Source organism: Lacerta agilis, chromosome 2, assembly GCF_009819535.1.
Source record: "Lacerta agilis isolate rLacAgi1 chromosome 2, rLacAgi1.pri, whole genome shotgun sequence".
Classification (NCBI taxonomy): domain Eukaryota; kingdom Metazoa; phylum Chordata; class Lepidosauria; order Squamata; family Lacertidae; genus Lacerta; species Lacerta agilis.
This window is the reverse complement of record NC_046313.1, coordinates 64,784,503-64,812,380: the sequence shown is the minus strand read 5'-3', so window position 1 is coordinate 64,812,380 and position 27,878 is coordinate 64,784,503. Positions and strand designations below refer to the sequence as shown.

The window sequence follows — 27,878 nt, the reverse complement described above, 5'->3', positions numbered from 1 at the left end:
GCCGGATTAGGCCCCCGAAACAGACTTTGGACATGCAGGCCTTAGGCAGATCCTGGATCTTGCTCCAGCATTTCCCCCCATTTGCTTCTCCATGAACCTAACCACATGTCAAAGGCACTGCAAATGACCTGCAAAGCAGCTGCAAGTTAGTTGGTAATCGGGAAGGACCTTAGCTGTTACAACTAGGATTATATAGGCCCTATGCTTAGAACCCCACAATACGCTTTTCCAGAGGAATACTCAAGCTTGGATTATTATCCCAGGAAAAGAAAAGGTGAGCCCAGGATACAAGGAGCTGAATCAGGACAGTGGCTTGTTCTTTTGTCACTGGTGATGCATGGGAAGCTGAATGTGCTACCTGGCCACCAGTCTATCATGATTTCATGAAAAACAAGGTAAGATACATCACCTTAGCAGGGATAGTGGTAGCACTGCACAGCACAGGTTCTGCGCCCAGAGATTAGTAGCTTTGGGTGATATTCAATAAATGCATCACCACTTGTGCAACAAAACTTGCCCCCTTCTCCCATGCCCTGCATCCTTCCCAAATCTTATCCAGAGTGTTGAGTGAACATATTTAGGGGATGGAGGGGGGAACACCCCAGTGTGCAAGCAGAAATCCTCATGCTGACAAACCGTCTCTTAGTGCTAGGTTCGGTTGGATACAACCTAATTCTTTAAATCCCCATTCCCTCCCTGCCCTGTTTCCAGTGAGAGGTGGAATTTTTATTATGTTATTTATTTCATGAAATTTATACACTGCTTGATTGTTTTGTTGTTGTTGTTGTTTTTAAAAACCCAACCCACAAGCCATTTTGCATCATACCTTTTGAACACATGAAAATACTGGTGTTGCCTAGCATGGTAGGCACTTACCACCTCTTCCACTTTCTTGTTGTTCAGTGTGATCTCTCTAGTTTGGGCCAGGCTCATTTCTGCCTCTAGGATGCAGGCTTGCAGACAATCATAAGTCATGGATTAAAAAGGATTCCCAGTGAGTTTCTTTACAGTTGCTGGCGCAATGTCTCCGAGCCAGTGTTGCTATACAAGTCCTGCTCATAAGTGTCTGTTCCTCTGCCAGGAGGAAGCAGGGTGTGTGATCAGAGATCGCTGGTGTCCAAGGAGGTGTTCTGGAAGGCGAAAGACTGCTTGGTGTGTCCCAGTTGCTCTGGCTTGTCTTTCTTGTGAATTTCTAAGGCAGCTTTCAATGGCTCATTCTGGCCATTTGCCTGGTGTACAGCATCTGCTTTGTCCTGGGATGAAAGAGAGTATGAGTTTAGAATATGATCCGTCTATCTTGTAAAGTCCTAGTTGCCATTGTATCCTTGGATTATTGGGTGGACTGTCACTCCCAAGAACTGCAATGTCGAGAAAGAGACCACATAAGCAGCCATTTCCTGTGGTGCAGGAACCTGAACCTCTGCATGTGAAAGCTGACTATCAGGTCTAAGAGAGCAGATCCACTTTGAAGAGGTAGCCTGGGGGGGGGGTGTCTGCTGACATACCTTTGATCTTAGCTCTGTTGCAGCTAGGCTACTACAGCATAGTAGTGGGTTTCCAGGCCTATCATTACACTTGAAGAGAGCCAAGCACATTGCAGCAAACCTTTGAAGTGTAGTGCAGAAGGCACTTTCCATGGCTGTACACAGAATACCTGCACAATACCTCTTGCTGCCCGTCCCAGTGAATTGGGAAGGCCCCTGTGAGGCCTGTTAACAGTGGTGCTGCCAGATGAGACGCCCCATGAGAGGCTCGCTGAATGTGAAGACATACGTATGGCTGGTTCACCAGTAATAGGTTACCAGACTGGAACGTGCCTCGTGACAAAGTCACACTGGGTCATCTACAGGGTGGTGGTGATAAAGGGCCACTGCCTGGCATTTGGGTTAACAGTCCAGAGCTCTTCAAAAGAGAAGGAAAAATGAAACAAGGGAGGTGCTTTTTAGGGGCAAGAACAAGGCATGTGTCACGTGACTCGCCCGGGAGCGTGCCCCGGAAGACGAGCATCCCAGTTTTGCATCGGAAAAAGTTGAAAGGTATGTCATCGTCATCATCAAATGGCAGGAACATGCTTTGGTTTGGAGAATGTCCTGTGGGGCAGTGACAGGTTTGAGGGTCCTCACCCTTTTGTAAGCGGCTGGAGCACCCTCTGGAGCATCAACCATGTTCTCATCCAGGGAGTTCAGGCTGTAAAGAGAAAGCAGCATGGGCTGATCAGGGAGCTCTTTGTCACCCCTAGCTGCGAGTCTCCATGCCCCCACCAGCGGGAGCAAGGGATGTGAAGTGAGGGGAACAGAGGCTCGCAAAGTGGTGGTCCTGTCTTACATGGTTAGTCATTCTAAATATTACAATGGGTGTGTGGCCAACTCGGTTCTTTGGCAGCAGCCCCATGGCAAATGTGACCTTTGGGGCAATGCATGAAAGAGGGTCTTTGGAGGGCAAGTCAGTTTCATTCATTCAGTCATGACCTGGTTCGTACACAGGAGGTGAGACTGAAAGGCAGGATTCGTAGGCATACCTGGCCACTTCAGAGCTGGTGTTTTCCTCCAGGTCCAAGGAGGGGTACAAGGAGAAACCAAGCACGGGGTTAGCCCTGAGGAACAATAGCCAATGGTGAGTTTCTTAATCGCTACAAATTCAGCCCACCAGAATCTTATCAGGCAGCTGACTAAACAGCACAGAATGTCAGACAGGGGAGAGAACCACAAGACCACTCAGAGTGCAACAAAATCACATGCAATGCATAATTGATAACAATTGTCAGTGTGATGCACACAGTGCAGCAACAGCCTTGTGGTGTTGCATAAAATGTGTATCACCTACAGTCAAGGCTACTAGCAGCTTCCTCCTTAATTTTGCTTACCCATGTACAGCAGAGTTTGACACTTCAAAGAAGGAAATTCACTAGTTACTGGCTAAAAATATGGATACCCCCTAGGCATCAAATCCCATCCTTTCCACTGTATAGCCACAGATCAATCCTTTTCTGAATTTGTCTCGAAATGCTGGACATACTTCTGTCATATTGCAAATTCAGTACAAGACCAGTTCAGCACATGGAGTTTAACAACACAAATTTGAATAACTAAAGGGTATGGGGTCTACCAGGAGGCAGACAGGCACTTACGTTTCTTCCTGATTTTGCCCCTCCACGGGTCAATCCAGGATACATCCCTCTACTAGAGCAAACCTTACCCCACCCCAAAAGCATACCCTTCTGTGTTGTATCTGTTGGTCCCAGGGATAGCAGGCCCCTGTACCATGTCACCAGGTGAGAACTTTGAAGCCACCTTCAGGGCTTTTAAGGCGTTCAGCTTCCTCACATAACTGCAAAAAGAAATGGGAAAGAAGAGTGAGCAACCTAAGAACAGCCCTGCTGGAGAAGACCAAAGGCCGCCCAGCATCCTGTTCCCACAATGGGAAGCCAGATGCCCATGGGAAGCCCTCAAGTAGGGCATGGCCAACACTCCCACCACACATGATCTCCAACAGCTAGTAGTCAGAGGCACTCTCCCTCTGCAAGTAGTACTTAGCCATCAAGGCTACTGGTCAGGCCAGGGAAAGTGCTGCCCTACCATGAGAATGCCACAAAACCAAGCATGTGGAATAGCAGAATGGTGGAACCATATGAGGGATGCAAGCTATGCTGGCTTTGGGGAAGGTGCTGATGCAGTGCAGCATGCGTACATACATATAGAATTTCATTTGTATGTCACCTTTCCACAGTTAAAACCATGCTCAAGTGGCTTACAACATGAAAAAATACATTACATAACAAACACCACAAACAATAAAAAAGCAAACCATTTCCACACAAATCATAACATGAAATAAAGAGACAAAAAAGCAGTAACAGCAACAACCCTGTCCGCCCCCCACAAAAAGCCCTTAATAATGCACCAGCCCCTTTTTTGTTGAGTGTGCAGAAACAAACAGAGGCAGCGTTGAATCAGCTGCAGCAAGTACATTCATATACCTGCCATAATAAGGGGAGGGGCACTTTTGTACCTTTTCCTCATGCCTATTATTATCAGGATCATGACGTTGAGGATAAGAAGCGCAGCCACAGCCAGCCCTGCAATGACAGCGAACAGCTCATTCTCCTTGTTGGACGGCATCACCTCCACAGGGCCCTGGGATACACAAGAGTGTCACTACACTGGCTCAGCAAGCGCCCGTGTCTACAACATGATGTTTCAGCTATGCCCTGCCTACAGCCTCAGTGCACACAGCCTCTCTCTATGCCAGTCCCAGCTGTGGTGCAATACTGGTTTCCAGTGTGCCATTCTGCCAAGGTGCCCATTTCTCCACCAGCATTGGCTCCAGCCACACAATCTCTCCCATGGCCATCTCACTTGTCCTGGCAAGGTAGAGCTTGCTGTCCTGCCAGGGGCACACACCAAGCCTCTGATGCACCCATCCTGACAGAGCTCTCCTGTTTGAGCTTTAACAAACCCCACTGCCGCCACCTTACTTCAGAGAGACACTAGAGCTGCTCCTCAGTGTTTGGGAGTATGAGCAGGAAATGTGCACTCACAATGATGGATAGGCCAAGCTTGAGCAACCGAGAGAGTTCCTCAGGGTTTCTCTGGATGAGTCTGGAAAGAAGACAGAAAGGTATCTCTGAAGTGTTCAGGACAGGCTCCTTGGGATATAAGAAGCCCTGCTGGATCAGGCCAAAGGCCCATTTGGTCCAGCATCCTGTTCACACAGGGGTCAACCAGATGATCATAAGAAACCCACAAGTAGGAGAATGACAATGAGTTCAACAGGACTCCCCCCCCCACTTGGGATTCCTAGCAACTGGTATAAAGAGGTGTGTTGCACCTGACAGTGGAGATGGAACACAGCCATTGGGGTGGCTAGTAGCCACTGATAGCCTTAACCTCCATGAATTTGGCTATTGCTTCTTTAAAAGCCATCCAAATTGGTAGCCATCACTACACCCCAAGGGGAACCTTTCCCCATGATTCAAATTACTGGGAGTGGGGGGGGGGCAGAAGGAGCCTAGCCTCTTATCTACTGGTTTTCGAAGACCTGGGGAGGGCTATGATTTCATTCAAACTGGGTTTAAGTCGGGGTCAGCCATCCTTACCTTCATCATCATTCAAACACTTCCTTGCCATGCAAACCTCTGCCAGAGTAGATACACATTTCCCCTTTCTGATGCTCCCCTCTTTCCTCCTACCCATGCTCTTCAGCTCAGCCTTCCCTAACCTGGCACTCTCCAGAGATTTTGGACTTCAACTCCCATCAGCCCCAGCTAGTCCGGCCAATGGTCAGGGATGATGGGATATGTTTTAGACTACAACGCTTTAATCTGGAGAGCACCAGGTTGGGAAAGGCCACACTGACTTTTGCCTGGGCTCCTCAGCCCAGCCCAGCTCCACTGTGATGCGTCACTTACGTTCGTACTTCTCCGGACGTCAGAGCTGTGCCATTGCTATAGACAAAATAGGCCTCCATTGCTGTCTTCTCCACAGCCCTAGAGGAGTTGAGATGGTGATGTGTAAGATGGACATATGTGGGGATGGGGAAGGGGTATTGCCAGAAGCCCCTTCCTAGACCTTTTACTGATCAAAGAGCCAACGCCCAGGAAATTATTGGGTAACCCGACTGGCTTTGCAAACACAGCCAACCCCTGATGAATCAGCACTACAGAGTCAACAACATCATCTGTCACACTGGCTACACACAACCTCAGTGCTTGGAACCTCAAGGAGGACATGAATCCTCAAATATTCTTTACCCCTCTCCATGTAAACATTCAAACATACTTCCTACCAGCATCATACAGCCACATTGCAAGAGGCATCACAAATACTTCCCCCTTCGTTCATGTTTCTCAGGCACTACTGTCTTCCCTTTAACTTCACTCATTTCCTTTCATCTTGTTCTGTCCCAGTTACCTGTCAGATCTGGAGCTCCCGGAATCCTCAATGGACCTCATGTTTGCTACATAGACTGTTGCTTGGGTAGCTATAGTCAGAGCCCTGGAAGAAGCACAGAAAATGAGTGTCTCTAAGTGTCTCTTTAACTTCATGTTCAGGGGTCAGCTCCTCTGTGGTGCATGGCCTGCCCTGCACCCTTGGGCATGAGATAGTAATGGTGACAGTAAGTTTCAGAATCCGGCTTTAGATCTGAAAACATTAGCAGAATAGGAATTGTTAGAGCACACAAAGCCCTCAGTTTTTAATTACATTTGCAGTGCTTCTTTCCTTTCTTATATTGTATTTTCCATGGAATTCAAATTGCAATGCAATAGATAAGAAATAAAAGAAGCAATAAAAATACAATTAAAGATCATACCACCTGTAGCACAGCACATTACAATTGCTACAACAGGCAGAAAAATCATTAAGTGGTCCTCCAAGGCCCCCAGCAATTTTCAAGTGTAGGGGGGTTGATTTGGGAACCACTGGTATACAAAGGAAGTTGCACACTGGTTGTGGTGTGCAAATGAGTTCCTTAGAATGTTGAATGGCTTATCAAGGAAGGGACAGATTGTGAAGTGAGAGGAAAACTCTGTATGGCATTGCTACAAATCCTTGGTAACTGAAGCCGTAGCCACCTTGGGTTTGTCAGCATTCAATACCTTTTCTCTTCTACATTCTCTCTCTCTCTCTCTCTCTCTCTCTCTCCCACAAACACACACACACACACACACACACACACACACACACTATTCACTTATACAATTTCACACAGAGACACCATCCTGTGCCCCACAATGATGGGGAAGGAAGCTTTGTATTCTAAACCAAAAGAAACTAAAACTTGAAGAGGTTCTCTCAAGAAGTGATTTCTGGGTCAGATTTCACATTTTGTGAAATACACAAAATGATCCACCAATGCCTCAATCCACTCCCCCTGTAGTTTGATCTCTCTGTGCACTTTGCCACTCGCTCAGCGCCAGAGTCTGTCCCTGGATCAACCCACTGAAGGGAAGGGAAAGATGCCGTACACATTGATTTCATTCGAGTTAGACTGCACGTCCTGCAAGGAAGAATCAAACACCAGCCGGACACGGTAGCTCTGGTCGACAGTGTAGATCTGGAGAAAGAGAGAGGCAAACGTTCTCAGAAGAAAGCCATGATGAATGTCTGCATTGCGAAAAGAATCTGGGTAGATAAGAAAGCTGTCTTACGTCCAGTGATACCGAGGAAGACAGTGGAGGGTTCCCATGGTCCTTGGCTTCCACTGTCACCCGATACTGACCCTTCAATGAACTGTCAAGGCTGCTGGCAACTCTGCAGAAACAGAGGAATTGGTCTCAGAGGGACTGAGAGTTCCTGATCCCAGAGTCTGTACAGGGACAGACAAGCTGCGAGTTCTACAATGCCCTGTCTGTGCATGTGGCCCTTAGGACACTGCTCCAAGCTTGGGGATAGATCACAGGGAGACCAGATAAAACATGTACCAAACTGGAATTCATAGTGAAGTATTAGACCCCGAACAGAAGAAGTGAGAGACTAGTGTTAACATTTAAGCTATCTGTTTTGCTATCACTGTCTGTGCTGAGAAGCAACACTCTCTTTCGAGATAGGATGCCAGGAGTATAGCTGTATTGGTCATGCTCAAGCTATTATCAGAATTTCCCCAAGATCAAATGACTGGCAATGCCACACTTTCCTCTTGGTTTCCATTCTTCCTGGATTTTCTCTCCCTGTCAATACAGTGACCACCATTGTGGTCTTCACAAAGCTCCCAGACAACAAAACCCCATCAATTACTGGATGCTCCCAATGTAGAGGTCCTTCTCTGCTGTTGTCACCACTTTGAAAAGATTTTCACGGATCTGCTCGGGTCCATTGTCTGGGATGAAAAGTACCCTGGAGATGGCAAATGAAATCACTCTGTTCACACCCGAATCAGCATCTTTAGCCTGGAAGGAGGAGGAAGAGGACACTATCATTGCTGCTTCTTTAAACTACATCACATAGCCTGTGGGAACTAGGAGCCAGTTCCCACCACAAGGAAGGAGCTGTGTGAAGTGTAGGTGGGTTCCCACGAGGCAAGACATAGTGATAACAGCAAGAACCTTTATTGAACTACATAACTGGGAAACAGGGGCAAAGCAACTGCTTACAGGTATATACGTTCCTGAAACCCTGGGCCACTCCCACTGCCAACATAATTGGCTGTCTAAACTTCCAAGCTGCGAATCACGACTCAGAGTTCAAGGGCCAATGGCAGAGGCCCAAATCCTGAAATGTTCTGTGATTGGACATCATGTATTGAATCAGAACACAGGAGCTCAGAAGCCTTAGTCCAGACTCAAGCTCAGGGAAACACAAACCACTGAATACATAACACCTTGTACCCAAATGAGTACACACTCATACACACACGTGCCCCAACATTGCATTCTCTCACCTTGACCACAGCCACCTGCAGGTCCACAGGAGAGACTTCTGGGATTATCACTGCAACAAAACACCAGATACAGGTCAAAGAATGGGTGCCAAAGTGCAGGGCATGCTGGACATAGGTCTTTCCTAGGAGCTTGCTCCAGCTTCCTTTGTCCTGGCTAATGTTAGACAGGAAGGCAACCAGCTGCTTCTCCCTTAACAAGTGACTGGGGAAGATGGCTATTTGACACTACTGGAGGAGGAAAGGATACCCTTCTCGTGGAAGGAGGAGCTTTCTGAGAGCTACGATTGCTTTTAATTCATTAAGGGGGGGGGGCTCCAATTATCTTAGCCCCAAAGAGGCTTAGCAGGCAAGAGGAATGTCTATCAAAAGAGAACAAACTTAGTTGGTCTCTAAGGTGCTACTGGAAGGAATTTTTTATTTTGTTTTGTTTTGAAAGCTGGAGGAGACTCTTTTATGCAGTCTCTCATACACCACTATCTACCCATCTATCCATTAGGGGGCAGTAGCAGCACATCAAAAAAACTAAGATCATGGCCACTGGTCCCATCACCTCCTGGCAAATAGAAGGGGAAGAAATGGAGGCAGTGAGAGATTTTACTTTCTTGGGCTCCATGATCACTGCAGATGGTGACAGCAGTCACGAAATTAAAATACACCTGCTTCTTGGGAGGAAAGCAATGACAAACCTAGACAGCATTTTAAAAAGTAGAGACATCACCTTGCCGACAAAGGTCCGTATAGTTAAAGCTATGGTTTTCCCAGTAGTAATGTATGGAAGTGAGAGCTGGACCATAAAGAAGGCTGATTGCCGAAGAATTGATGCTTTTGAATTATGCTGCTGGAGGAGACTCTTGAGAGTCCCATGGACTGCAAGAAGATCAAACCTATCCATTCTTAAGGAAATCAGCCCTGAGTGCTCACTGGAAGGACAGATCCTGAAGCTGAGGCTCCAGTACTTTGGCCACCTCATGAGAAGAGAAGACTCCCTGGAAAAGACCCTGATGTTGGGAAAGATGGAGGGCACAAGGAGAAGGGGATGACAGAGGATGAGATGGTTGGACAGTGTTCTTGAAGCTACCAACATGAGTCTGAACAAACTGCGGGAGGCAGTGGAAGACAGGTGTGCCTGTTGTGCTCTGGTCCATGGGGTCACGAAGAGTCGGACACGACTAAACAACAACAACAAAGTGGCACATTTCTCTTGCATATATTGCTCTCACCAAAGGTGGTGGTGCTTTCTTCAAACACTGGTGGGTTGTCATTCACATCAGCGATTAAGATTCTCAGGGTCTCTGCAGGAAGAAGAAAAGGCACAAGAGAGGAGGCACTAGTTACTGGCTGAAGTGGCTCTGCAGACTCCACCCTGTTCCCAGTGAGTAACACAATACTGCATCACCTATAAAGGTTTGTCTCTCAAGTCCTTCAAGAAACAGCCCATTCACATAGCTTACTAAATTAGTTCACTGTTCTGTTGCCTCCATTCTACAGTGCTAAGGAACCTCCAGCTGTGAAGATGCTGAGACCAGATTAGCAATGACATTTCTCTCACAAAGTAGATCCAAAGTAGATGCAATGGCAGCAGAACCACAGAGGTAAGAAAATAAGCTTATGGCAATTAAGTCGTTTCATTGACAGAACCTAGTGTTCATCCACTTTGTCACTAAATCCATCTAAAAGCATATGGATCGGGGCAGATACTTAAAGAGATAGCTTGCGGGGACAGAAAATGTGAATGGGATCCTTTCACCCATGCTTTCCCCTCTAAAACAGGTTCTCCACAGCCATATTTCTCCCAGTGGGCCTCCCGAACCACGAGTAACCCCTGCTGGGAGAAAAATGGCTCCAGATAAAAGATTATTTGGGATCAGGAGGAGGAGAAGTGCAGGTGGTGAAAATCCAGCCCCTCCCCTTCCATAATCTCCCCACTCTAGGACCCTGTGCTTTATTTAAAAAAAAAAAAAAAACCAGCAGAACACAGGTTGAGTTGTTGTGCCACCATCACACTTAGTTGCTTCCTCATGCAATGACAACATTTTTTTTTTTTTAAAGTCAAATGTACAACAAGGTAGATGAGACTCTGGAAGGTTTGCCCAGGTACAAACTTTCTATTCCACCGACTCATTTCCTTCAGCAACTTTTCTATACAATGCCCACTGCCTCTGAGGGAAGGCTGGGACTGGAGCATATGGTATTTCCAATGCCCACCAAGCAGCAGTCCTGCATGGCTCCCTGAAGCATCTCCAGCTAGGACCCAATGCTACATCCAAGCAACGAAGAGAAATTAGGACTGATGGAGAAAAGGAAGGAAGCTGTAAAGCTCAAGATTCAGAGGGGATGCAGAACCGAGTCTTCGCCCTAATGTCTTACCATTTCCACTGAAGGGGTCTCCCTTCTCGGTGAACTCATCCTTAACACGCAATGTGAGCTCCACCAGGTCGCAGGCCTCATAGTCTATCTCCGAACTATTCACAAAAATTGAGCCATTGGGCTCCAGAAGGAACCACTCCTGGCACACATTGCCCACATTGAGTGAATGATTGAAGCAGGCCACAGCTAACTCCTGGAATACCAGCGAGTGGTTGGTGTCCACGTCGGTGGCATTTAGCGTGACAACTAACTCATGCAGGGTGACGTTCTCCAAAACTTCGATGTCTCGTGGTGGAGATGGCTCAATGGTTGGGGACTCGTCATTGACATCCAGCACATTCACCCTCACCCCAGCGGTGTCAGCATTCGTGGCCCCCCCAAAGTCTGAATTTTCCGCCTGCATGGTCAGACTGAAGAACTTCTGCTGCAGCCGATCATAGTCAAGAGCAACATCGGAGTCCAGACTCAAGATCCCCTGGTACCAGCCAGAGCCAAGGCGATTCGAACGCACCATAAAGTTATTTGAACCTGCGCTGCTTACAATGTAGAATGAGATACGGTTGTTTATCTCTGTTTGATCAGCATCGGTAGCCTCCACACTCCCCACAAAGGCTCCTGGAGATGGAAGGTTAGTTAGAAAGAATAACAACATTTTCACCACATCGCCGCAGCCCCACAGATCTTAAAAAGCAATGCAACCTCTACACTTATAATGCTCATGAAAAGCAACATCTCCTAACTAGGAAATGCAATTATATGCTTCCTGTTTAATGTCTTGCCACACCTTCCTGTTCCGCACTGCTAATCAATGCAATAAATACTACAGATCACTGGTAAAACATCTGTTTTAGCAAGTAGGGGTTGGTTTGTTTTTCAAATTTCTACAGATGAATGATAATTTCTAATTTCCTAAGGAAATCCCACTCTGCCAAAGGAACCAGAAGTTATCATTCATCTGTAAGAACTTGAAAAAGACTGCTTGCCAAAACGGATAACGTTTTTGTATATGGCCAAAAACCTATTAGTACAATGTAGGTATTATTTAGATATAAGTTGGGTCCCCCTATTTGTTGTGCATACTATTTTTGTCAACAGAGGCAGATTTAGGAGAGAGCGACAGGTTTGGGCACACTGAGTGCAGAGCCTCGGCGTGCCTCAGGGGGCACCACAACTATGATGTAGAATGGAAGGGAGGGCACCAAATTTTGGCATTGCATAGGGGGCTACTGAAATTTGAGACCCCAAGGTCCACCACTGTTGCCAGACTCTCTTGTTGCATCATGTTGTTGTCCCAGGTTAATCCTAGTTCTTTTCCACCTTGGACTAAAGATCACTGGTTCACCATACCTTGCAAGCCCTCTGGAACAGAAAATTCATAAAAGGAGCTGTTGAATTTGGGTGCGTTGTCATTTATGTCCTAAAGAGAAAAGGGGGAAACTGGTAATGGGGCCATTCCACATCCAATTGGGGAAGGGCTGTAGCTCAGTGGTAGAGTATCTGCCTTGCATGCAGAAAGTCTTAGGTTCAATTCCCCGGCGTCTCCAAGGAGCACTGAGAGAGAACCCTGCCTGAACCCCTGGAGAGCTGCTGCCAGTCAGTGTAGACCACACAGAGCTCAATGGACCAATAATCTGATTCAGTATAAGGCAGCTTCATCCGTATGTTTCTCTGTCCTCGAGATAATATAGGGCATCCTGGCAGCAATGACAGAGCTGCAGGAGAATTTTGTGGGGCTGTAACATCCTCTAAATAAGCAGGGATAGCGCAGATTTTGAGACCCCAATACCATGGATTAGCCATCTGCCACAAAACACACTCTCTTAGGGTGCCTGTTCCTATCACCGACAGACACTCTGGAACCTGGCTCAGCTTACCTGAGCAGGGCCTAGGGTCCCTCTTTATGCATTAGTCTCCTTTTTCCAGAGCCCTGACTGGGTTCACCATTACCTCCACGATGAAGGTGACATTCACTGTGTCGTTCAACTGAGGGATGCCCAAGTCATGCACGAGGACTGTCACCACCATCTTGCCCTCCAGCTCTGCAGGGATGGCTTCTCGGTCCAAGGGCTCTTTACTGCTCAGCACTCCTGTGTTTGGGTCGATAGTGAAGTTGCTGCTGAATTCGCCAGGCACAATCTCAAACTGCAAGCGGCTGTTATTGGTCTCTGGATCGTCCTGGTCAGTGGCCTGGGGAAGTGAGTTGAGGGAATTTTCAGCCAACAATGAGAAGAAGTAAGATCCTGCTTGCTTCAGCCAAACGGGAAGTGTGGATGAGCCCTAAGTGTGAAGGTGTCTCCTGCCACATAAACTTTCAGGTGCAACAAGTAATTATTTGTTGTCCTAAGAGTAAATCATGCCAGGGTTACTTCTTTAAAGTGCACAGCAGCCTAATTTGGAAAGAGGCCCAATGCCCAGGTCTAATAAAGGGGGAAATGTTGCCTTGAAATTACCTGGATCTGGACACGGGTGTTCTGGCCCTCCGTGACAAAGACATTGTAGGAGCCCACCACAACTGGAGGGTTGTTGTTGATATCAACTACTGTGATCTCCAACTGTGTGGATCCAGACAGACCGCCCCCATCCACTGCCTGCAAGGTGGCATAATAGACAGAACGCTGTCCCCAATCCAGATTAGAGCCATTCGCCACTAGCACTGCCCCGCTTGTTGCATTCACCGTGAACGTGGAATGGCTGCGTAACAGAGAAAAGACACAGCCTTAGTTTTGAGATACTGTAGTTCTCTCCCAGCAAAAGTAGGCCCACACCACAATGTTCTCCTTGTTCCTCCCCCTGTTTCTCTAGCAATCACATGTACATACATGCTCTGAGGAAGCAGATAGTAGGTGATCTCTCCATACTTTCCACTGTCTGGATCAGTAGCCTGCAGAAAGCAGAAGGATCAAATTGACTGTTATTTTTGTTAATTGACTTCCCCATTGGGGGTGTGGAGGAAGCCCAAGATGCATGCTTCTCAACATGGCCATGAAGCATCTGGCCACATCACAGAAAACAGGTCCTTCTGATCACACAGAGAGAGAGCTCTCTGCCCCCCACCTCCTGGTCCCAAGGCAGCTGCGGAACTTGCTTACTGTGATGTTAGAGGAGACAATGGTGCCAGGTGGACTCTCCTCCAGTACGTAAAGTTTGTACTCGCTCTGGTTGAACTCAGGTCTGTGGTCATTGATATCCGTGAGATTGATGGTGACCATGGCAAAGGAGCAGCAATCAATATCCCTTCCAGTGTCATTTGCTACAATCTGCCAGGATTAGAAGGAGCCAAGTAAACCTCAGCCCAAGCATGGTCATGGTCATGGGGGCAGAAGTGGCTTCAGAGTGACTCTTACTAAACTTCATGCTGCCGCTTTTTGTGGGAAGGATCTAAACAGGGTCTTCTGGGCTTCAAAGGCTGTCCATATTGTGGGCCTATTTCCTTGGCAGCCGGTCAGGTATAATAGGATGCTCATACTTGATGAGGATCCAGAGCTGGTGGGGATGCTTTGATTCTACAGGAAGATGGTCAGTCACACAGTGCTAACCACACAGTTCCCACACAGCCTGATGGCTTCAGGCTCTGAGCAGACAGCAGAATGGAGTCCTTTTAAAGCTACCTTCTGGGGTGTCTGGTCATAATCCTCACTAAGGTCTTCTACATTGAAATGGCCTAGAAGGAGATTCAGTTACTTGTAGGGAACAAACTGCTGAGTCAAGATCCCAGTTCTTGGCAGGAAGGGAATGGGACTCCCCCTGACCCTTGTTTCACTCACCTCCACAGTCATAGTAGGTGTCTTTTCGTAGTCCACAAGACTTGAATTGCTTACAAGGACCTGCACGGTGCCTTCATTCACGATTTTCTGGGGTGCGACTGAAAATGCAAACGCATCTGGACCCCGCAGGGACAGCTGGAAGGTGCCATTGGAGCCCTGCTCAGGGAAGAAGTCAGGGAGCTCGGATAATCAAACAGGAGTGGCCAGCCTCCCAGTGCTAGGCCTGGCCAAAGCAAAAGTAACCATCCGTCGTCTTCATCCCCACCCCACCCCACCCCCACTCATACTCTTATGCACCCACACAGACCACATGCACAAATGCACATACTGACTACACGTACGCTACACACATACACACATGGAGGCACATACAATGATATATCACAGTCTTTCTTTTGCTCTATACTGGAAATAGGAGATAGCAGCTACAGAACTGTGTTAGGACCACCTACCCTTGAATTTTCCAGTAGCTAAAATACTACAGTTGTTGACATAGTATATTCTCCATATACCGGTAAATTTCATATTGAAAAACATTACAAATGGTCTTGGACCGACTGTGGCACACTTCTGAATATACATTTAACATCTTACAATATGGGATGAGACATTTTAGATTGACCTTTGGCTTATGTTTTGAGTTGATATACTCAGTCATCACCTGTTTTCCTTCTATAGCGATGCAGATGCTTGCCAAAAATCATAAGGAGCCACCTTCCCACTGCATGGTATGAATGGCCCAACACTAACATGCTAGTTATAGGCAAAAAGGGGAGCAGCATCCCAGGATAGCACTGGCATCAATCATCCCTAGTATCTCCTTGTCCTTTGAGCTTTGCATCCCACCCACACGAAGCCTCGCAGACTCTCCTCCCCTGCTCACCTTGTCAGGATCATAGGCCACTATGTTTAGGCCGGCCACAGGTGTTCTGGCAGAAGCGTGTTCCTCAATCTCACCAGAAAAGTCACCCTCTGGGGGGCCTGTGAAGTCACAGGTTGCGTAGTCCACGCACAGATAGAACTGAGGCTTGTTGTCATTTATGTCGGTGACCTGGATGGTCACAGTGGTGTTCACTTGCGCCACTTGCTGGTAAATGTTGAGGTTTCGTTCCCGAGCCTGAGCATTGAAGCAAGAGAAAGAGAGAATCTGAGGCCTTGGACGAGAGGAGCGTGGGGTGGGGAAGGCAGAGAGATCTTCCACTTCCCATAACCGCTCTGCTACTCACCACAACCTGGAGCTGCACCTCTTCACCTGGAATGCCCTCTCGGTCCAGGTGGCCGCTCACAGTGATGACTCCTGTGGCATTGTTGATCGTGAACAAGCTAGTGGCAGCTAGGGCAGAGGGAAAAGAATGGTGGGGTGGGAGTGGGGACACACGTCATCAACCACACTGGAGTGGAGCCCCAGTCATGCTGTTTTCTGCCTAGACACAACTTTAAATCACTAGCACAACCTCATGGGTTGTTGTACCATGGATGTAGCTACCAGCCCATGGTAGCTCATTATGGCTGGTTATGCTGTCAGTCTCAGGGGAAAGAGCTTGAGTAATCCACTGGGACAGAAAGAGCATCTAAACTGATGTGCAGACCTTTCACCATTTGCTACGACCTGAGAGCCCATTTGTTCTTTGGCCTTTCCCTCCCTCGTTGTTGGTACCCCATCAATCACCTCCTCAGCACCACCCGACATTACATAAACCACCTACACACAAAGAGAGATACAGGATCTCAGGAACTCTAACTAAGTACCGTCTGCACACTTCATGGCCTATTGTGCCCTGATCCACCCTTCCATCACTCACTGATGATGCTGTAATCGATGATGTCATTCACATTCTTGTCCTGGTCAATGGCCTGCACCTTCACCACTGACGTGCCCTAGGATGAGGAAATGGCCTGTGAGTGCCGGGCCTGCTTTGTACCAGCCCCCAGCAAGTAGGGGAATCATAGAATCATAGAGTTGGAAGAGACCACAAGGGCCATCCAGTCCAACCCCCTGCCAAGCAGGAAACACCATCAAAACATTCCTGACAGATGGCTGTCAAGCCTCTGCTTAAAGACCTCCAAAGAAGGAGACTCCATCACACTCCTTGGTAGCAAATTCCACTGCCGAACAGCTCTCACTGTCAGGAAGTTCTTCCTAATGTTTAGGTGGAATCTTCTTTCTTGTAGTTTGAATCCATTGCCCCGTGTCCGCTTCTCTGGAGCAGCAGAAAACAACCTTTCACCCTCCTCTATATGACATCCTTTTATATATTTGAACATGGCTATCATATCACCCCTTAACCTTCTCTTCTCCAGGCTAAACATACCCAGGCCTCCACCTAAGGGAGTGGGGGCTTGAGGTCCGTAGCTTCAGGTCCAGTCCTCGACATCTTGTATTGAACTACTTGGGTACAGGGTACCTCGGAGATAGTCTGCACCCTTCTATTCCAGAGCAATCACTGAGATTATCTGCAGGAGCGTCTTTGGTTATTCGATGGGTTGAGGAGGCTCCTTTGACAACAACAAGAAACTGAGCCTTTCATTTCATCAACCTGGTGAACACCCTGGCAAAAGTGATTCAGCAGGCAGCTTCTGTGCCAACTTTTAAACACTTGCTGAAAACTTTTCTGCTCCACCAGGCCTATGCAGGCAATTATGAGTACATTCCCCATAATGGTCTGTTGATGTTTGTTTCAAATTTTTATTTGCTTTTAACTTTTTATTACTTTATTGCTTGGTTTTTTTATATAGATGTGCTATATCTTTATGTTACAGCAGCATATAAATAGAGTTAAAAAATAAATAAATCTATCATCTATCTATCTATCTATCTCCAGGTAAGGCTGAGAGAGACACATCTGTCTGAAAGCCTGGAGAGTTGCTGCCAGTCAGGGCAGACAATACTGAGCTAGATGGACCAGTGTGTCTGACTCAGTATAAGGCAGCTTTCTGTGTCCCTAAGTTCCAGACTCCCCAAGTGTCCCTATTTCCCAGGGACGTCTCTGATTTAGAGAAGCCGTTCCGGTTTCTGATTTGATCTTGGAATGTCCCGCATTTCCTTAGGATGTCTTATTTTCACTGGAGAAATGTTGGAGGGTATGGAGTTATCCAACCACCAAGTTGTCTGAAGGCAATCCCAGATAGGGAAGTTTTTTAAAAAAATGTTTAATGTTTTGTTATGTTTTTATATGTGTTGGAAGCTGCTCAGAGTGGCTGGGGCAACCCAGTAAGATGTGTGGGGTATAAATAGTAAAATGATCATTATGGAATGGGACGCCCCTATTTTCATCGGGGACATGTTAGAGGGTATGAAGTTCCTGCTTGCCAACTTCAAGTGCTTGGCAACTCACAACCCCAAAAGAACTCAAGGCCCCCTTAAGGCATTTGCCTAAAGCAAAGGACAAGATGCCGCCACCACAACTTCCACCCAGTTCGACGAACAGAAGCCAACTAGACTGGCATTTCAACTCAGCTTCAACACTGGTCATACAGCAGCATCCTCAATTGCATCTGAATGTAGCAGTCTGGCTTTGGGACACCCACACACACACCCTGCTCTGCCCTCCAAAGGCTGGGAGAGGCACAAAAGGATCAGCCATTGGGGCTGCCAACTGCCTTACTCTGGTCCCTGAGTGAGTTGGAGCACATTGCAAAAGTGACCTGTGTTCACTCCACACTTGATGCCATGTTCCTTTCTTTCTTGCTCTGGCCAAGTTTCAAAGCTGCTTTGTTGAGAACTGCAGCCATGAAGGGCATAGTTTCCCCTTGAAGTGCTAAGGTAAAGCCCACATATTCACCACACTCATATGCTTGTCCTAGGACCTAGACAGACACAGACAGACAGACAGACAGACAGACAGATGCAACAAGGTACAATTTGATGGAAACACACACATACAATCAGCCTATGAGTTTAAACGTTGTTTCTTTGTGTATATATATTTTACAGTTCCTGTACGTGATTCTTGCTCTCACGATTTTACATGTAAATGCCTAATAAAGGTTTGATAAGTAAGTGGAAAGCCCCCAAAAGGCTGCATTTTTTTTCATGTCAAAAGAGAGCCATGTCAGAAGCTGCAGGATTTCATCACTTGAGGGTCAGGAGGACACTAGAGAACTGAAGACATCCCTTACCAGAGGGCAGTTTTCTGGTACAGAGCCTGAGTATGGGGCTCCCAAGAATACAGGGTCCAGGTCAGCCACATCCACAACTGTCACAGACAGATAGGCTGTGTTGTTCTGATAGATGAGCTGGCCATCCAATAATCCCCCGTTATCCTAGAGAAGGAGAGGGAGAGACACACAGATAGAATGATCACTTAAACTCTGTTCTCTCTACCTAGCCAAAATGTATCCCTTCTCTGCAGCAATACATACTGTTTTGTCCCTAGTAAACCCTTCCTGCTCATTGCACAATAAAGAAACAACACCCTTGTCTGGTAGACACTCTTATTTGCTTCCAACTTCTTTGAATGTAATTGTTGCTACTGCTACCAGTACTACAAATATCCAAGTCTTCTAATGCATCTTAAAAGGAGAGGAACCAAAGGAAGAGGATGGAAAATACTGATGAAAGAACATGCTGATACAGGAGTGTTTGTTCACAGCATTAGTAATCTTTCTTCATTGCTTGAAAATCTGGTTTTGGATCAACTGGTGCTTAGATTATGAAAGAAATAACAGAAGAGCACCTCCCAATTTTAGCCAAATCATTGGGTGGGTTTCAATTACCCAGTAAGTTTTACTCAGAGTAGGACTGTTGGAATTATGGACCGTGACAAAGATAGACAATGTATATACAAATATCGCCATCTAAAAATATCAAAATACTGCACAATATTACTAAGCATTAACAAATGGGGAGTACCAGACCAAAAAGATATGTTTTTCACATGCATCTGAAAAGCTGAAACTGCCTTGACCCTTTACTTGGCCTTGGAATGACAAAAGAATAGGCACCAAGCATGCTTTCAAAGGGGGAATCGTATCCCCAAAGCCTTGAAAACCAGCAGCTAATGAGGCCTCCACAAATATAAATTGGCCAAGACTGGCCCATCACTTTTTCTGCCTGAGGTGAAGGACAAGATTCCTGCCACCACCAGCATCCCACAACCTGCCCACTGGACTGCCAACTGAACCTTACTTACTTCAGCGCTGGTGATGGCTCTGTGTGCTCCACAAACCTCCAACACTTTGCTGCCACTCGTCACCTACTAGCATCTGCCACCTGAGGCAGCCACCTCATTCTGCCTAATGGTAGGGCCTGGCTGCTCTGCCCATAGCTGCTCTGCTCATGGTAGCTAGCTGCCTTTCTCTTTTTCTGATAAATGCTCCACAGAGAGAAGGTGGTGTTTACCCTCCCTTTTTCTTCCCAGCATGGAACAATCTGAGCCTCACCCTGGCGAAGATCTTGATTCGGTAGAAAGTGCTCTTGTTGTTGTAGCTAAGTGAACCATTCAGGAACACCGTGCCATTGTATTGGATATAGAAGAGGTCGTGATTCTCTGCATCGTTTGGGTTGACCTGTGTATGGCACATGTGGTGTATAAATGTGAGCCGTGAGAGAATTTAAAACGCGGGGAGCTTTTCCCAGAGCAAAACAGCAGACCCTCCCCCCAGGACCCTCCCCCTTGTGGCAAATCCCTGCAAGTGTTAAAGATCAGGTGGTGACGGTTTTATTTATTTATTTATTTATTTGGTACATTTACACCCCACAACTTCAACACACACAAAAATCCTCAGAGTGGTTGGAAGAACACTCAGCAGAAGGCACAAGGAAGATGGTAAAAATGTAGGAGGAACCTCAATAAATTTTAAACTTGATGCCTTCTAATTGCAGCCTAAATCTGCTGCCTGAGGTAGTATACCTCACCCTACTTAAAAAGGAGGACTCCTTCCCTGGAATCGACATGTTTAGTTGTCATTTAGCCATTACATAAGGAGAGTCCTGCTGCGTCAGATTATAGGCCTGTACAAATCCAGCATCCTGTTCCCTACAGTTGCCAACCAGATGCTTACCAGAGGACTACAAGCAGGATAGAGAAATGAGGTAAGTCTATCTGCATGTATAAAATCCCAGGTTTCAACTGAACTCAGGCAGCTGGCTGAGAAAAATATTTCTGTCTGAGCCTCTGGGGAGATGTTGTTAGGCTGACTAGAAAGAACTGGGGCAGCTCATTCTCTGTAAAGCAGTTCCTTGTACCTTACATCTGTACAGTATTTACGACGTGACACTCACTTCCTCAATTGAATAGGATACCCGTCCAGCGTTTCCACTGTCTATGTCTACAGCTAAGACTGTGTAGATTGAGGAGCCAATTGCTGTATTCTGAAAGAGAGAGCATCAGACAAATCTGTTTAGACAAATTGGTGCTTGCGTACTAGGATTGTGGCTCCTGTTTCCACACAGACACAACAGGTTGTCCTGACCAGAGAGGTGTCTCAGTTGGTCACATAGTATTATTGTCACTACTGGGTACCTTCAGTAGTTTGTTTGCTTGTAGACTACTTGATGAAGGAACTAGTGAAAGCACCAAACATTATGCAGGAGCTAGAGAAACTCTGGCTTTGATTTCACAGAGGAAACTGATCAAGCGAACATCTCTGCCTTATCCCTTAGTTTAACTCCTTTGGTGTGGACATTTCCATCAGATGAGTTATTGGCACTTCAGATCATGGAAGATCCTAGAAACCCACTTGCTTAAAACAGAGATACAGATCCCTTAGCTCAGTACATGCAAACAAATACAGATCCCTTAGTTCAGTACATGCAAGCTGGCTTAGGAAGTGGTACTAGTACAATTGTGGTCAGCTGAAATTAACCACATTGGGTGGGAAGTTGCTCCTCCCAAGTAGTTTCCCAAGTGCCACTAGGTGCATGCAGTTGCAGTGGGTCACTTTGTGAATTGTCCCTAAGACCACAGAGAGGGCTGCCTTGCAAATCCACCCAGATAGGACAGGTTTCTTAAATTATAAAATGGGTGGTATATTTGTATTGCTTCCACTGTCTTCCACCAGCTGTGGAATGCCATGGACCACAAAGAAAAGAAGTCTAGGCATGAGCTCAGGTAGGCAAAGGTACCTCTGGGACATCAGTAAAATAGGGTTCATTCTGGAATATTGGCTTATTGTTGTTCCGGTCTTCTACAATGATGGTGATTCCCATAACGACCTGTTGAAGGAAGAAAAAAGACAGTAATGTGAAGAGACAAGGTAGAGGGGCTTCAGCACCCGAGGACTCCATACAAGGATGGAGGAAACCTGAGCTTTAGGGGAAAGGTTACCGGATGCAAAGGAGGACAGGGACTCATGAGCCTTCTATAGTAGGATAGAAGAGGCAGCTTCATCAGGGACCGCTCATCATGGAGACAGGCTCATATCTTCTACACAACTATTGAAGGCATAAGACTCCTTTTCCTCTTTGCTTCTGGTCACCTGACACAGGGTTGTGCTGAGCTTTTCCTACATTTGTAAGTAGGAGCATGAGATCTCAGCCGACATTGGTTTAGTGAAAGCTGCTTGGTGAGTCCCAGTTTAGTCCAGCAGTTGCTCCTCACCACCACCTGAGAACTGGGAGAGCAGCCACCTTCCATGTCCCATTCCACAGGCAGGCTCCCCTGATGGATCTTTGCTCCATGCTTAGCATCAGTGTTATCTTTCCCCCAGCATGTTTCTTCACTTACTGGCACACTTTTTCCATCCGTCACTTGGGCATCCAGAAGCATAATTTTTGTGTCCTGGAAGGGAAAATGCAAAGCAGATGCTGATTGGAAAAGAGGCATGATGACACCACCACCTTTCCTATCAATATACTTCTTCCCCAGAATCAGAATAGTCTGGGGTGCCTCCTTTCTTACATGCCTGAAAGAGGCATGGAATTCTTGAAGCAAGGGGTTCACCTGGTGAATAAAACCATTGCCATTAATAGCAAGCTTGAGCTGCTCCCTCTGCTCTCTCTCCATGCTGAAATTTGTTCACTCCATTTAGAGAAGTTTCCAACATGGGGCCCTTCAGATGTTTTGGACAACAAGTCCTATCATTCCTGGATATTGGCAGGGGCGGAGCTACCTGCCCCGGCACCCAGAGCGGTGCAGGGCTAGCTGTCTCTCCCTGATGAATTCCTTCATTTGCTTGGCCATTCTTACCTCATAATTCACTCTTTGCTTCAACGTCACGTTGCCTGATCTACTGTCAAGATTGAAGTAGTGGGCGTAGCTGCCACTTATGCTATAGGTCAAAACATCCCCTTCATCATCCACAGCCACCAGCCTTAAAACAAAGGCTCCTGCAATGAGAAAGGAGTACCAGAAGTAGAGAGAGAGATAGGCAGGAGGATTTAGCTAGACTAGACCACCCAGATAGGAATCACATCATTACAACAACAACAACCTCTTTTCTCTGACCCATCATCCCTGTAGGGACACACCTTTCAAAGGAGAACCAGTAACAGAATGTTTTCTAGCTTCCTTCACCCCTCTTCCCTTCCTATCCCTTGGCCTGGATATTTGAATCATTTTTAATTATTTGTTATTATTCAAATTTTGGGTCACCTAACGCAAGACACCTCTAGAAAATTTGCAATTGAAACAAAAACAGACAATGCCATGGGTGGTGGTAATAATAATAATAATATTTATTTATTTATTTATTTATTTATTTATTTATTTATACATACGCCACCCATCTGGCTTCATGTGATCAGCATCACAAGCCGACACCAAGAATGAAGTCCTACTTTAGACAGAAGACCAAATAATCACGGGGTCCCCATTCAGAAGATAATAACCCCAATGAACCATGTTAAACTACCAGCAAAGAAAAGGCAGCAAACACCTAGACCCTACATAGTGGATCTTAAAGCCCAGGTAGACTCATATGGGAAGAAGTGGTCCTTCAGGTACTTAGGTCCCAAACCTTGTAATGCTTTTATTAGTTGAAATCAGCACCTCTGAGTCAGGATACATTAGCAACCTCACTACCAAGTTCTGTACTAGCTGGGCTTTCCAGACCATTTCTAAGGGTACATATAACACATTGCTGCAATCCAAGAGGGAGATAAGCAGAGCATAGATTACTGGTGCCAGGTTATCTATATACATATACGGGTGCAGCTAGGTTACCAACCTAAGCTGGTTAAAAAGCACTCTGTGCCATGGAGGCCCCATGTGCCTCTAGTAACAATAGTAGATCCCAGACTACTTCCAAGTGCCAAACCTGATTACTTCCCCAGTAAAAAGGATCCAAGGAGGAGGTAAGACAAAGGGAAACCCAAGGACTTCTCTTTCCACCATTCTCACAAGTGTATCATTTCCCTTTACTACCGTACTTCCTGCATTCCAGGTGAGCATTCTTCCCTTTACTCACCTATACGTGTGTCCTCTGGCAAGGTGAAGGTTCTGTTCATGTTGAAGTATGGCGCTGTGTTCCCTGATGCTGTAAGGAAAACAGTTAGCTGGGCATTAACATTTTTCATGGAGCCAAAGTCAGCCTCCACAGTCTTCTGAGTCTTTCCTTGTTCCCATCCCAATCTCTGTGGCGTATCTCCTGCCATTGTTGTTGTTGTTTACTTTCCCAACACTACATAAAAACTAACAGTTTTGGTTTCCAATGAACTCAGTGTTGGGAAAGATTTCCTTTAATAGAGGAAGCCCATGTAGCGATACTCCAATCCTAACTCGTAAGACTTAGGAAGATGTACCATCCAGCTGAATTTCCACCCCCCAAATACTAAGGAGCAGTAGACAAAACAGGTGCCGTTCTAGACCTCTACAACTCAGTCCTATGAATCTGTATGCAAATGCCACTGGTTTTAAGCTGCAGCACTGAAGATTGCAGCCCTAGCCTTCTGAGGCAGTCATCCCACCCACCAACAAGTTGGGAGGCCTGATGACTAGGCAGAAGACCACACCGTTTCCACACAGAGAGCAAGGGAGCCTTTGTAGCAAATGGATAACCCTCATCATGGAAAAACTTACCTACTGCCAGAAACATGGAGAGTATCGCCCATGATAGCAAAAGCATCCTGCTAGGGCAAACAGACCTGTAAACACAGCGTAAGGAAGCATCAATTGTTGGTAATGATATGCTTTCTTTCTCCCCATCACTGAACATAAGAAGAGCCTTCTTGGATCAGGCCAAAGGTCCATCTAGCCCAACAGGGGTTCACCAGATGCCTGTGGGAAGTCTGAAAGCAATGGTGCTCTCCTCACCTGTGATTCCCACCAACTGGTCTTCAGAAGCAGACACCCTCTGTGAGTTGAGGTAGAACATAGCCATCATGGCTAGTAACCACTGATATCCTTACACTGCATGAATTTTCCTGACTCTCATTTAAAGACATCCAAGTTGGTGGTCATCACTACCTCTTGTGGCAGTGAGTTTCTTAAATGAACTGTGCACAAGCAGTTCCTAGTGGCCTGCATGATCCCACAAGCATGTTGAGCTTGGTTTCCCTTGGAAAACATGGTGCTGTGCATACTGAAAACAGGGAGGAAAACACACCTGGGAGGACAGATACCAATAGAATACTGTTCATACTCTGGACTTCCTCACTGACAATATTTTATAGGCTTATTTAGGCCTCTTGGGTGCCATAAATGACTTGGTTCTGCAGGTGGCATTGATCGAGTAAGTGCAACATATCCAGGAAGTAGCAACAGAAACCTGCTATCTCTTGTTATCTTAGTAACTCATAAACAAATGAGGAGGTCTATGCTTATTCCAGGAACTCAGTTTCTCCTCTTATCAAATCACATGGCATAACCAAGCCAAACTGATGACGGGTGCTGTGCGTCATGCAAGCTGAGGAGAGGGTCCATGTGTTGCTGGACTAAGTACAGAGACCCCAGGGTGTGGTGAAGCATAGTGTGCTGGTGCAATGTTCAATGACTATATTTGATACAATGAAATGTTAACAGAATGCTTAAATGTGCCAGATGGCTTTGTACTCACTGGACCAAACAGTGGAAGCTGGAAGTGAAGGTTTTTCTTACTCAGTGACTGGGAACACTGTGAGCTGCGCATCTCCTTATGACCCCATCTGCACTAGACATTTAAAGCAGTACCATACCGCTTTTAAACAGTCATGGCTTCCCCCAAAGAACTCTGGGAAGTGTAGTTCCTTAACGGTACGGAGTGTTGTTAGGAGACCCCTATTCCCCTCACAGAGCTTCAATCCCCAGAGTTCCCTGTGAAGAGGGATTGATTGTTAAACATTCTGGGAATTGGGGGAAGCCATAACTATTTAAAGTGCTACGATGCTGCTTTAAATGTATAGTGCAGATGAAACTATATCCCCATTAAGTATAATGGGACTATAGAGAACCATTAACTTTGATAGAATTAAACCTGTCTGTCAGTCTATCTATCATCTCTTCCCTTAAACCAGCCCCAGCAAGCATGGCCTATGGTCAGGGATGATGGGAATTGTAATCCAACAATATATAGATGGCCACTGGTTCCCCATCTTAGACCATACCTTGAGCCACAACATTGCCTCACCAACAAGGCCCCACCTCACCTACAAGCTCTTTGGATTAGGGGCCAGATAAAGGCACTGCAGTGGTACCTCGGGTTACAGACGCTTCAGGTTACAGACTTCGCTAACCCAGAAATAGTACCTCGGGTTAAGAACTTTGCTTCAGGATGAGAAATCGCACGGTGGCAGTACGGCGGCAGCAGGAGGCCCCATTAGCTAAAGTGGTACCTCAGGTTAAGAACAGTTTCAGGTTAAGAATGGACCTCCGGAACAAAGTTCCTAACCCGAGGTACCACTGTATTTTTCTTTCCCAGCTAGGCTTGGGCTCTGACCTACCATGAACCTGTTACAGGAACTGTATTCATAACTGTATATAGATGGCCCTTTGACTGTCAAGCATTATATCCTTCCGCCACAGGGATGGGGCTGCCAACCTGTGAGCCTTGTTGGAATCTAGCTCCTTTACTGACTGTGCAGTGGGAGATATGCTGAACTTGCTAGAGAGTGGAATTTCTACGCACCCCTGTAAATCTACCTCATCTTTCCAAAACCTCCCAAATATGCACCACATGTCACCAAAATGCTTTGCACACAATAATTTATGGAGACACACACTGGTCTCACCATCTCCCAAAACGTTTTGGGCAGAGCTTGGAATGTCTGTTATAAAAAGTAACTAGTTCTATTTCAAGTTCGCCTTGTCAAAAAAAGGAACTTGTTCCAGTTCATCCCTTTACGAAAATGAACCCGCCTGGTTCACTTCAGTTCAATGTTTAGCTGAAGTTCACCCAAATAATCCTCACAAAATAATAATAATAATAATAATAATAATAATAATAATAATAATAACAACAACAACAACAACAACAACAACAACAATTCCAGCATTCATAATGCTACAAGCTGCTGTGCCGACATATAAAATGTGCTTTATGTTCTTTAAGTTTAAAGACCCCAAGGATCCAAAGTATTAAAAAATTATGCAAGTGGACTAAGAAAACTTCAACGTACACACATGGTAGGGTAGTGATGCCAAATTTTGGGGGCCTGGTGGTACATTTGGATTTTTGAAGGTGTACTCATACAATAACCACCACAGGTTGTGATTGGGCAGACTGTGTTCAAGTTGCATAAAATGTATGGCATGTCACCCAAGGAGCTCAGATAGAGCTTTCCAAGGTGCTACATGGCTCCATCATGCCACCAAAAGAAGAAGAAAACCCCTCATTCTCTTTCAGTTTACAAAATCTTCCCTGCCTGTGCAGCCGCAAGTTCTTCTTCTTGTTATTATTTATTAAATTTCTATACTGCCCGTCATCCAAGGATTACAGGGCAGTTTACAATATAAAAACACAAAAATGCATAACCTAGTAACAAACAACAATACCGACACACACAGTTTGAAAGGCCATAGAAAGCCATAATTCAGCACAACTGATGGAAACTGACAGCTTATGAATCTGCTTTAAGCAGAAGACGCCATTACAAAATATAGGCAGCCATGTACTGTTTTCCATCATTCTAGGGTGACCTAGATGAACAGCCCTTCAGTCTACTCTGGTGCCTTCAGGAATCCATGATCCAGCCCTTTCTCCCTCAGTTCTGGCTTTCATTGTTACCCCATCCTGTTAACGCAGGAGGCTTTCCCAGGCTCCACAGCTGCTCGCAGGGCCTGGCACCTGCTGGTCTATGCAGAGCACTCATTCTCCAGTGGACCAGGGATGTTTTCACATGGTGCTGCAGAATTCCCTAGTGTCATTGTAATCCCCCTGGTCACAGCACTGATGGGCAACCAATGATACACGTAACAGGCCCCCTCCCCTTACCTTGTTTCCTGAAGGACCATGAGAAAGCGGCTCAATTCTGTTGCAGGCGACAGAGATCTGAGTAGTTCACTCAGACTTTGGCTC

The 27,878-nt window shown here is 46.2% G+C and overlaps 1 protein-coding gene across 2 annotated transcripts; it reads right to left on the bottom strand.

Moving 5' to 3' along the window:
• Window positions 1–773: 773 nt before the first annotated feature.
• Window positions 774–27,878, bottom strand: CDHR2 (cadherin related family member 2). Of its 2 annotated transcripts, XM_033140414.1 has the most exons (32): window positions 27,795–27,878; window positions 24,467–24,531; window positions 23,856–23,924; window positions 22,637–22,776; window positions 22,175–22,228; window positions 21,574–21,663; window positions 20,731–20,820; window positions 19,890–20,015; window positions 18,627–18,770; window positions 16,310–16,385; window positions 15,734–15,840; window positions 15,391–15,624; window positions 14,508–14,663; window positions 13,833–14,000; window positions 13,563–13,624; window positions 13,194–13,434; window positions 12,691–12,930; window positions 12,091–12,160; window positions 10,744–11,358; window positions 9,597–9,668; window positions 8,377–8,426; window positions 7,734–7,885; window positions 7,148–7,250; window positions 6,965–7,053; window positions 5,910–5,993; window positions 5,408–5,485; window positions 4,538–4,598; window positions 4,009–4,133; window positions 3,214–3,327; window positions 2,519–2,593; window positions 2,124–2,187; window positions 774–1,253 (listed from the first exon to the last, which is right to left on the bottom strand). In XM_033140414.1, exons 1-32 carry the CDS (start codon window positions 27,812–27,814, stop codon window positions 1,101–1,103), a joined length of 3,987 nt encoding a protein of 1,328 aa, XP_032996305.1. In that variant the 5' UTR covers window positions 27,815–27,878; the 3' UTR covers window positions 774–1,100. The 2 variants fall into 2 exon arrangements, with proteins under 2 accessions (XP_032996305.1, XP_032996306.1); XM_033140415.1 differs by lacking the exons at window positions 774–1,253; window positions 2,124–2,187; window positions 2,519–2,593 and having other exon boundaries at window positions 3,221–3,327; window positions 4,009–4,075.

Coding starts and splice junctions, on each gene's coding strand:
- CDHR2 (XM_033140414.1), bottom strand. CDS start 27,814: ATGGTCCTTCAGGAAACAAG. Junction 15,625..15,733: donor AGGTGCAGCTCCAGGTTGTG/GTGAGTAGCAGA, acceptor TTCAATGCTCAG/GCTCGGGAACGAAACCTCAA. Junction 4,134..4,537: donor AGCTTGGCCTATCCATCATT/GTGAGTGCACAT, acceptor TGTGTATCCCAG/GGCCCTGTGGAGGTGATGCC.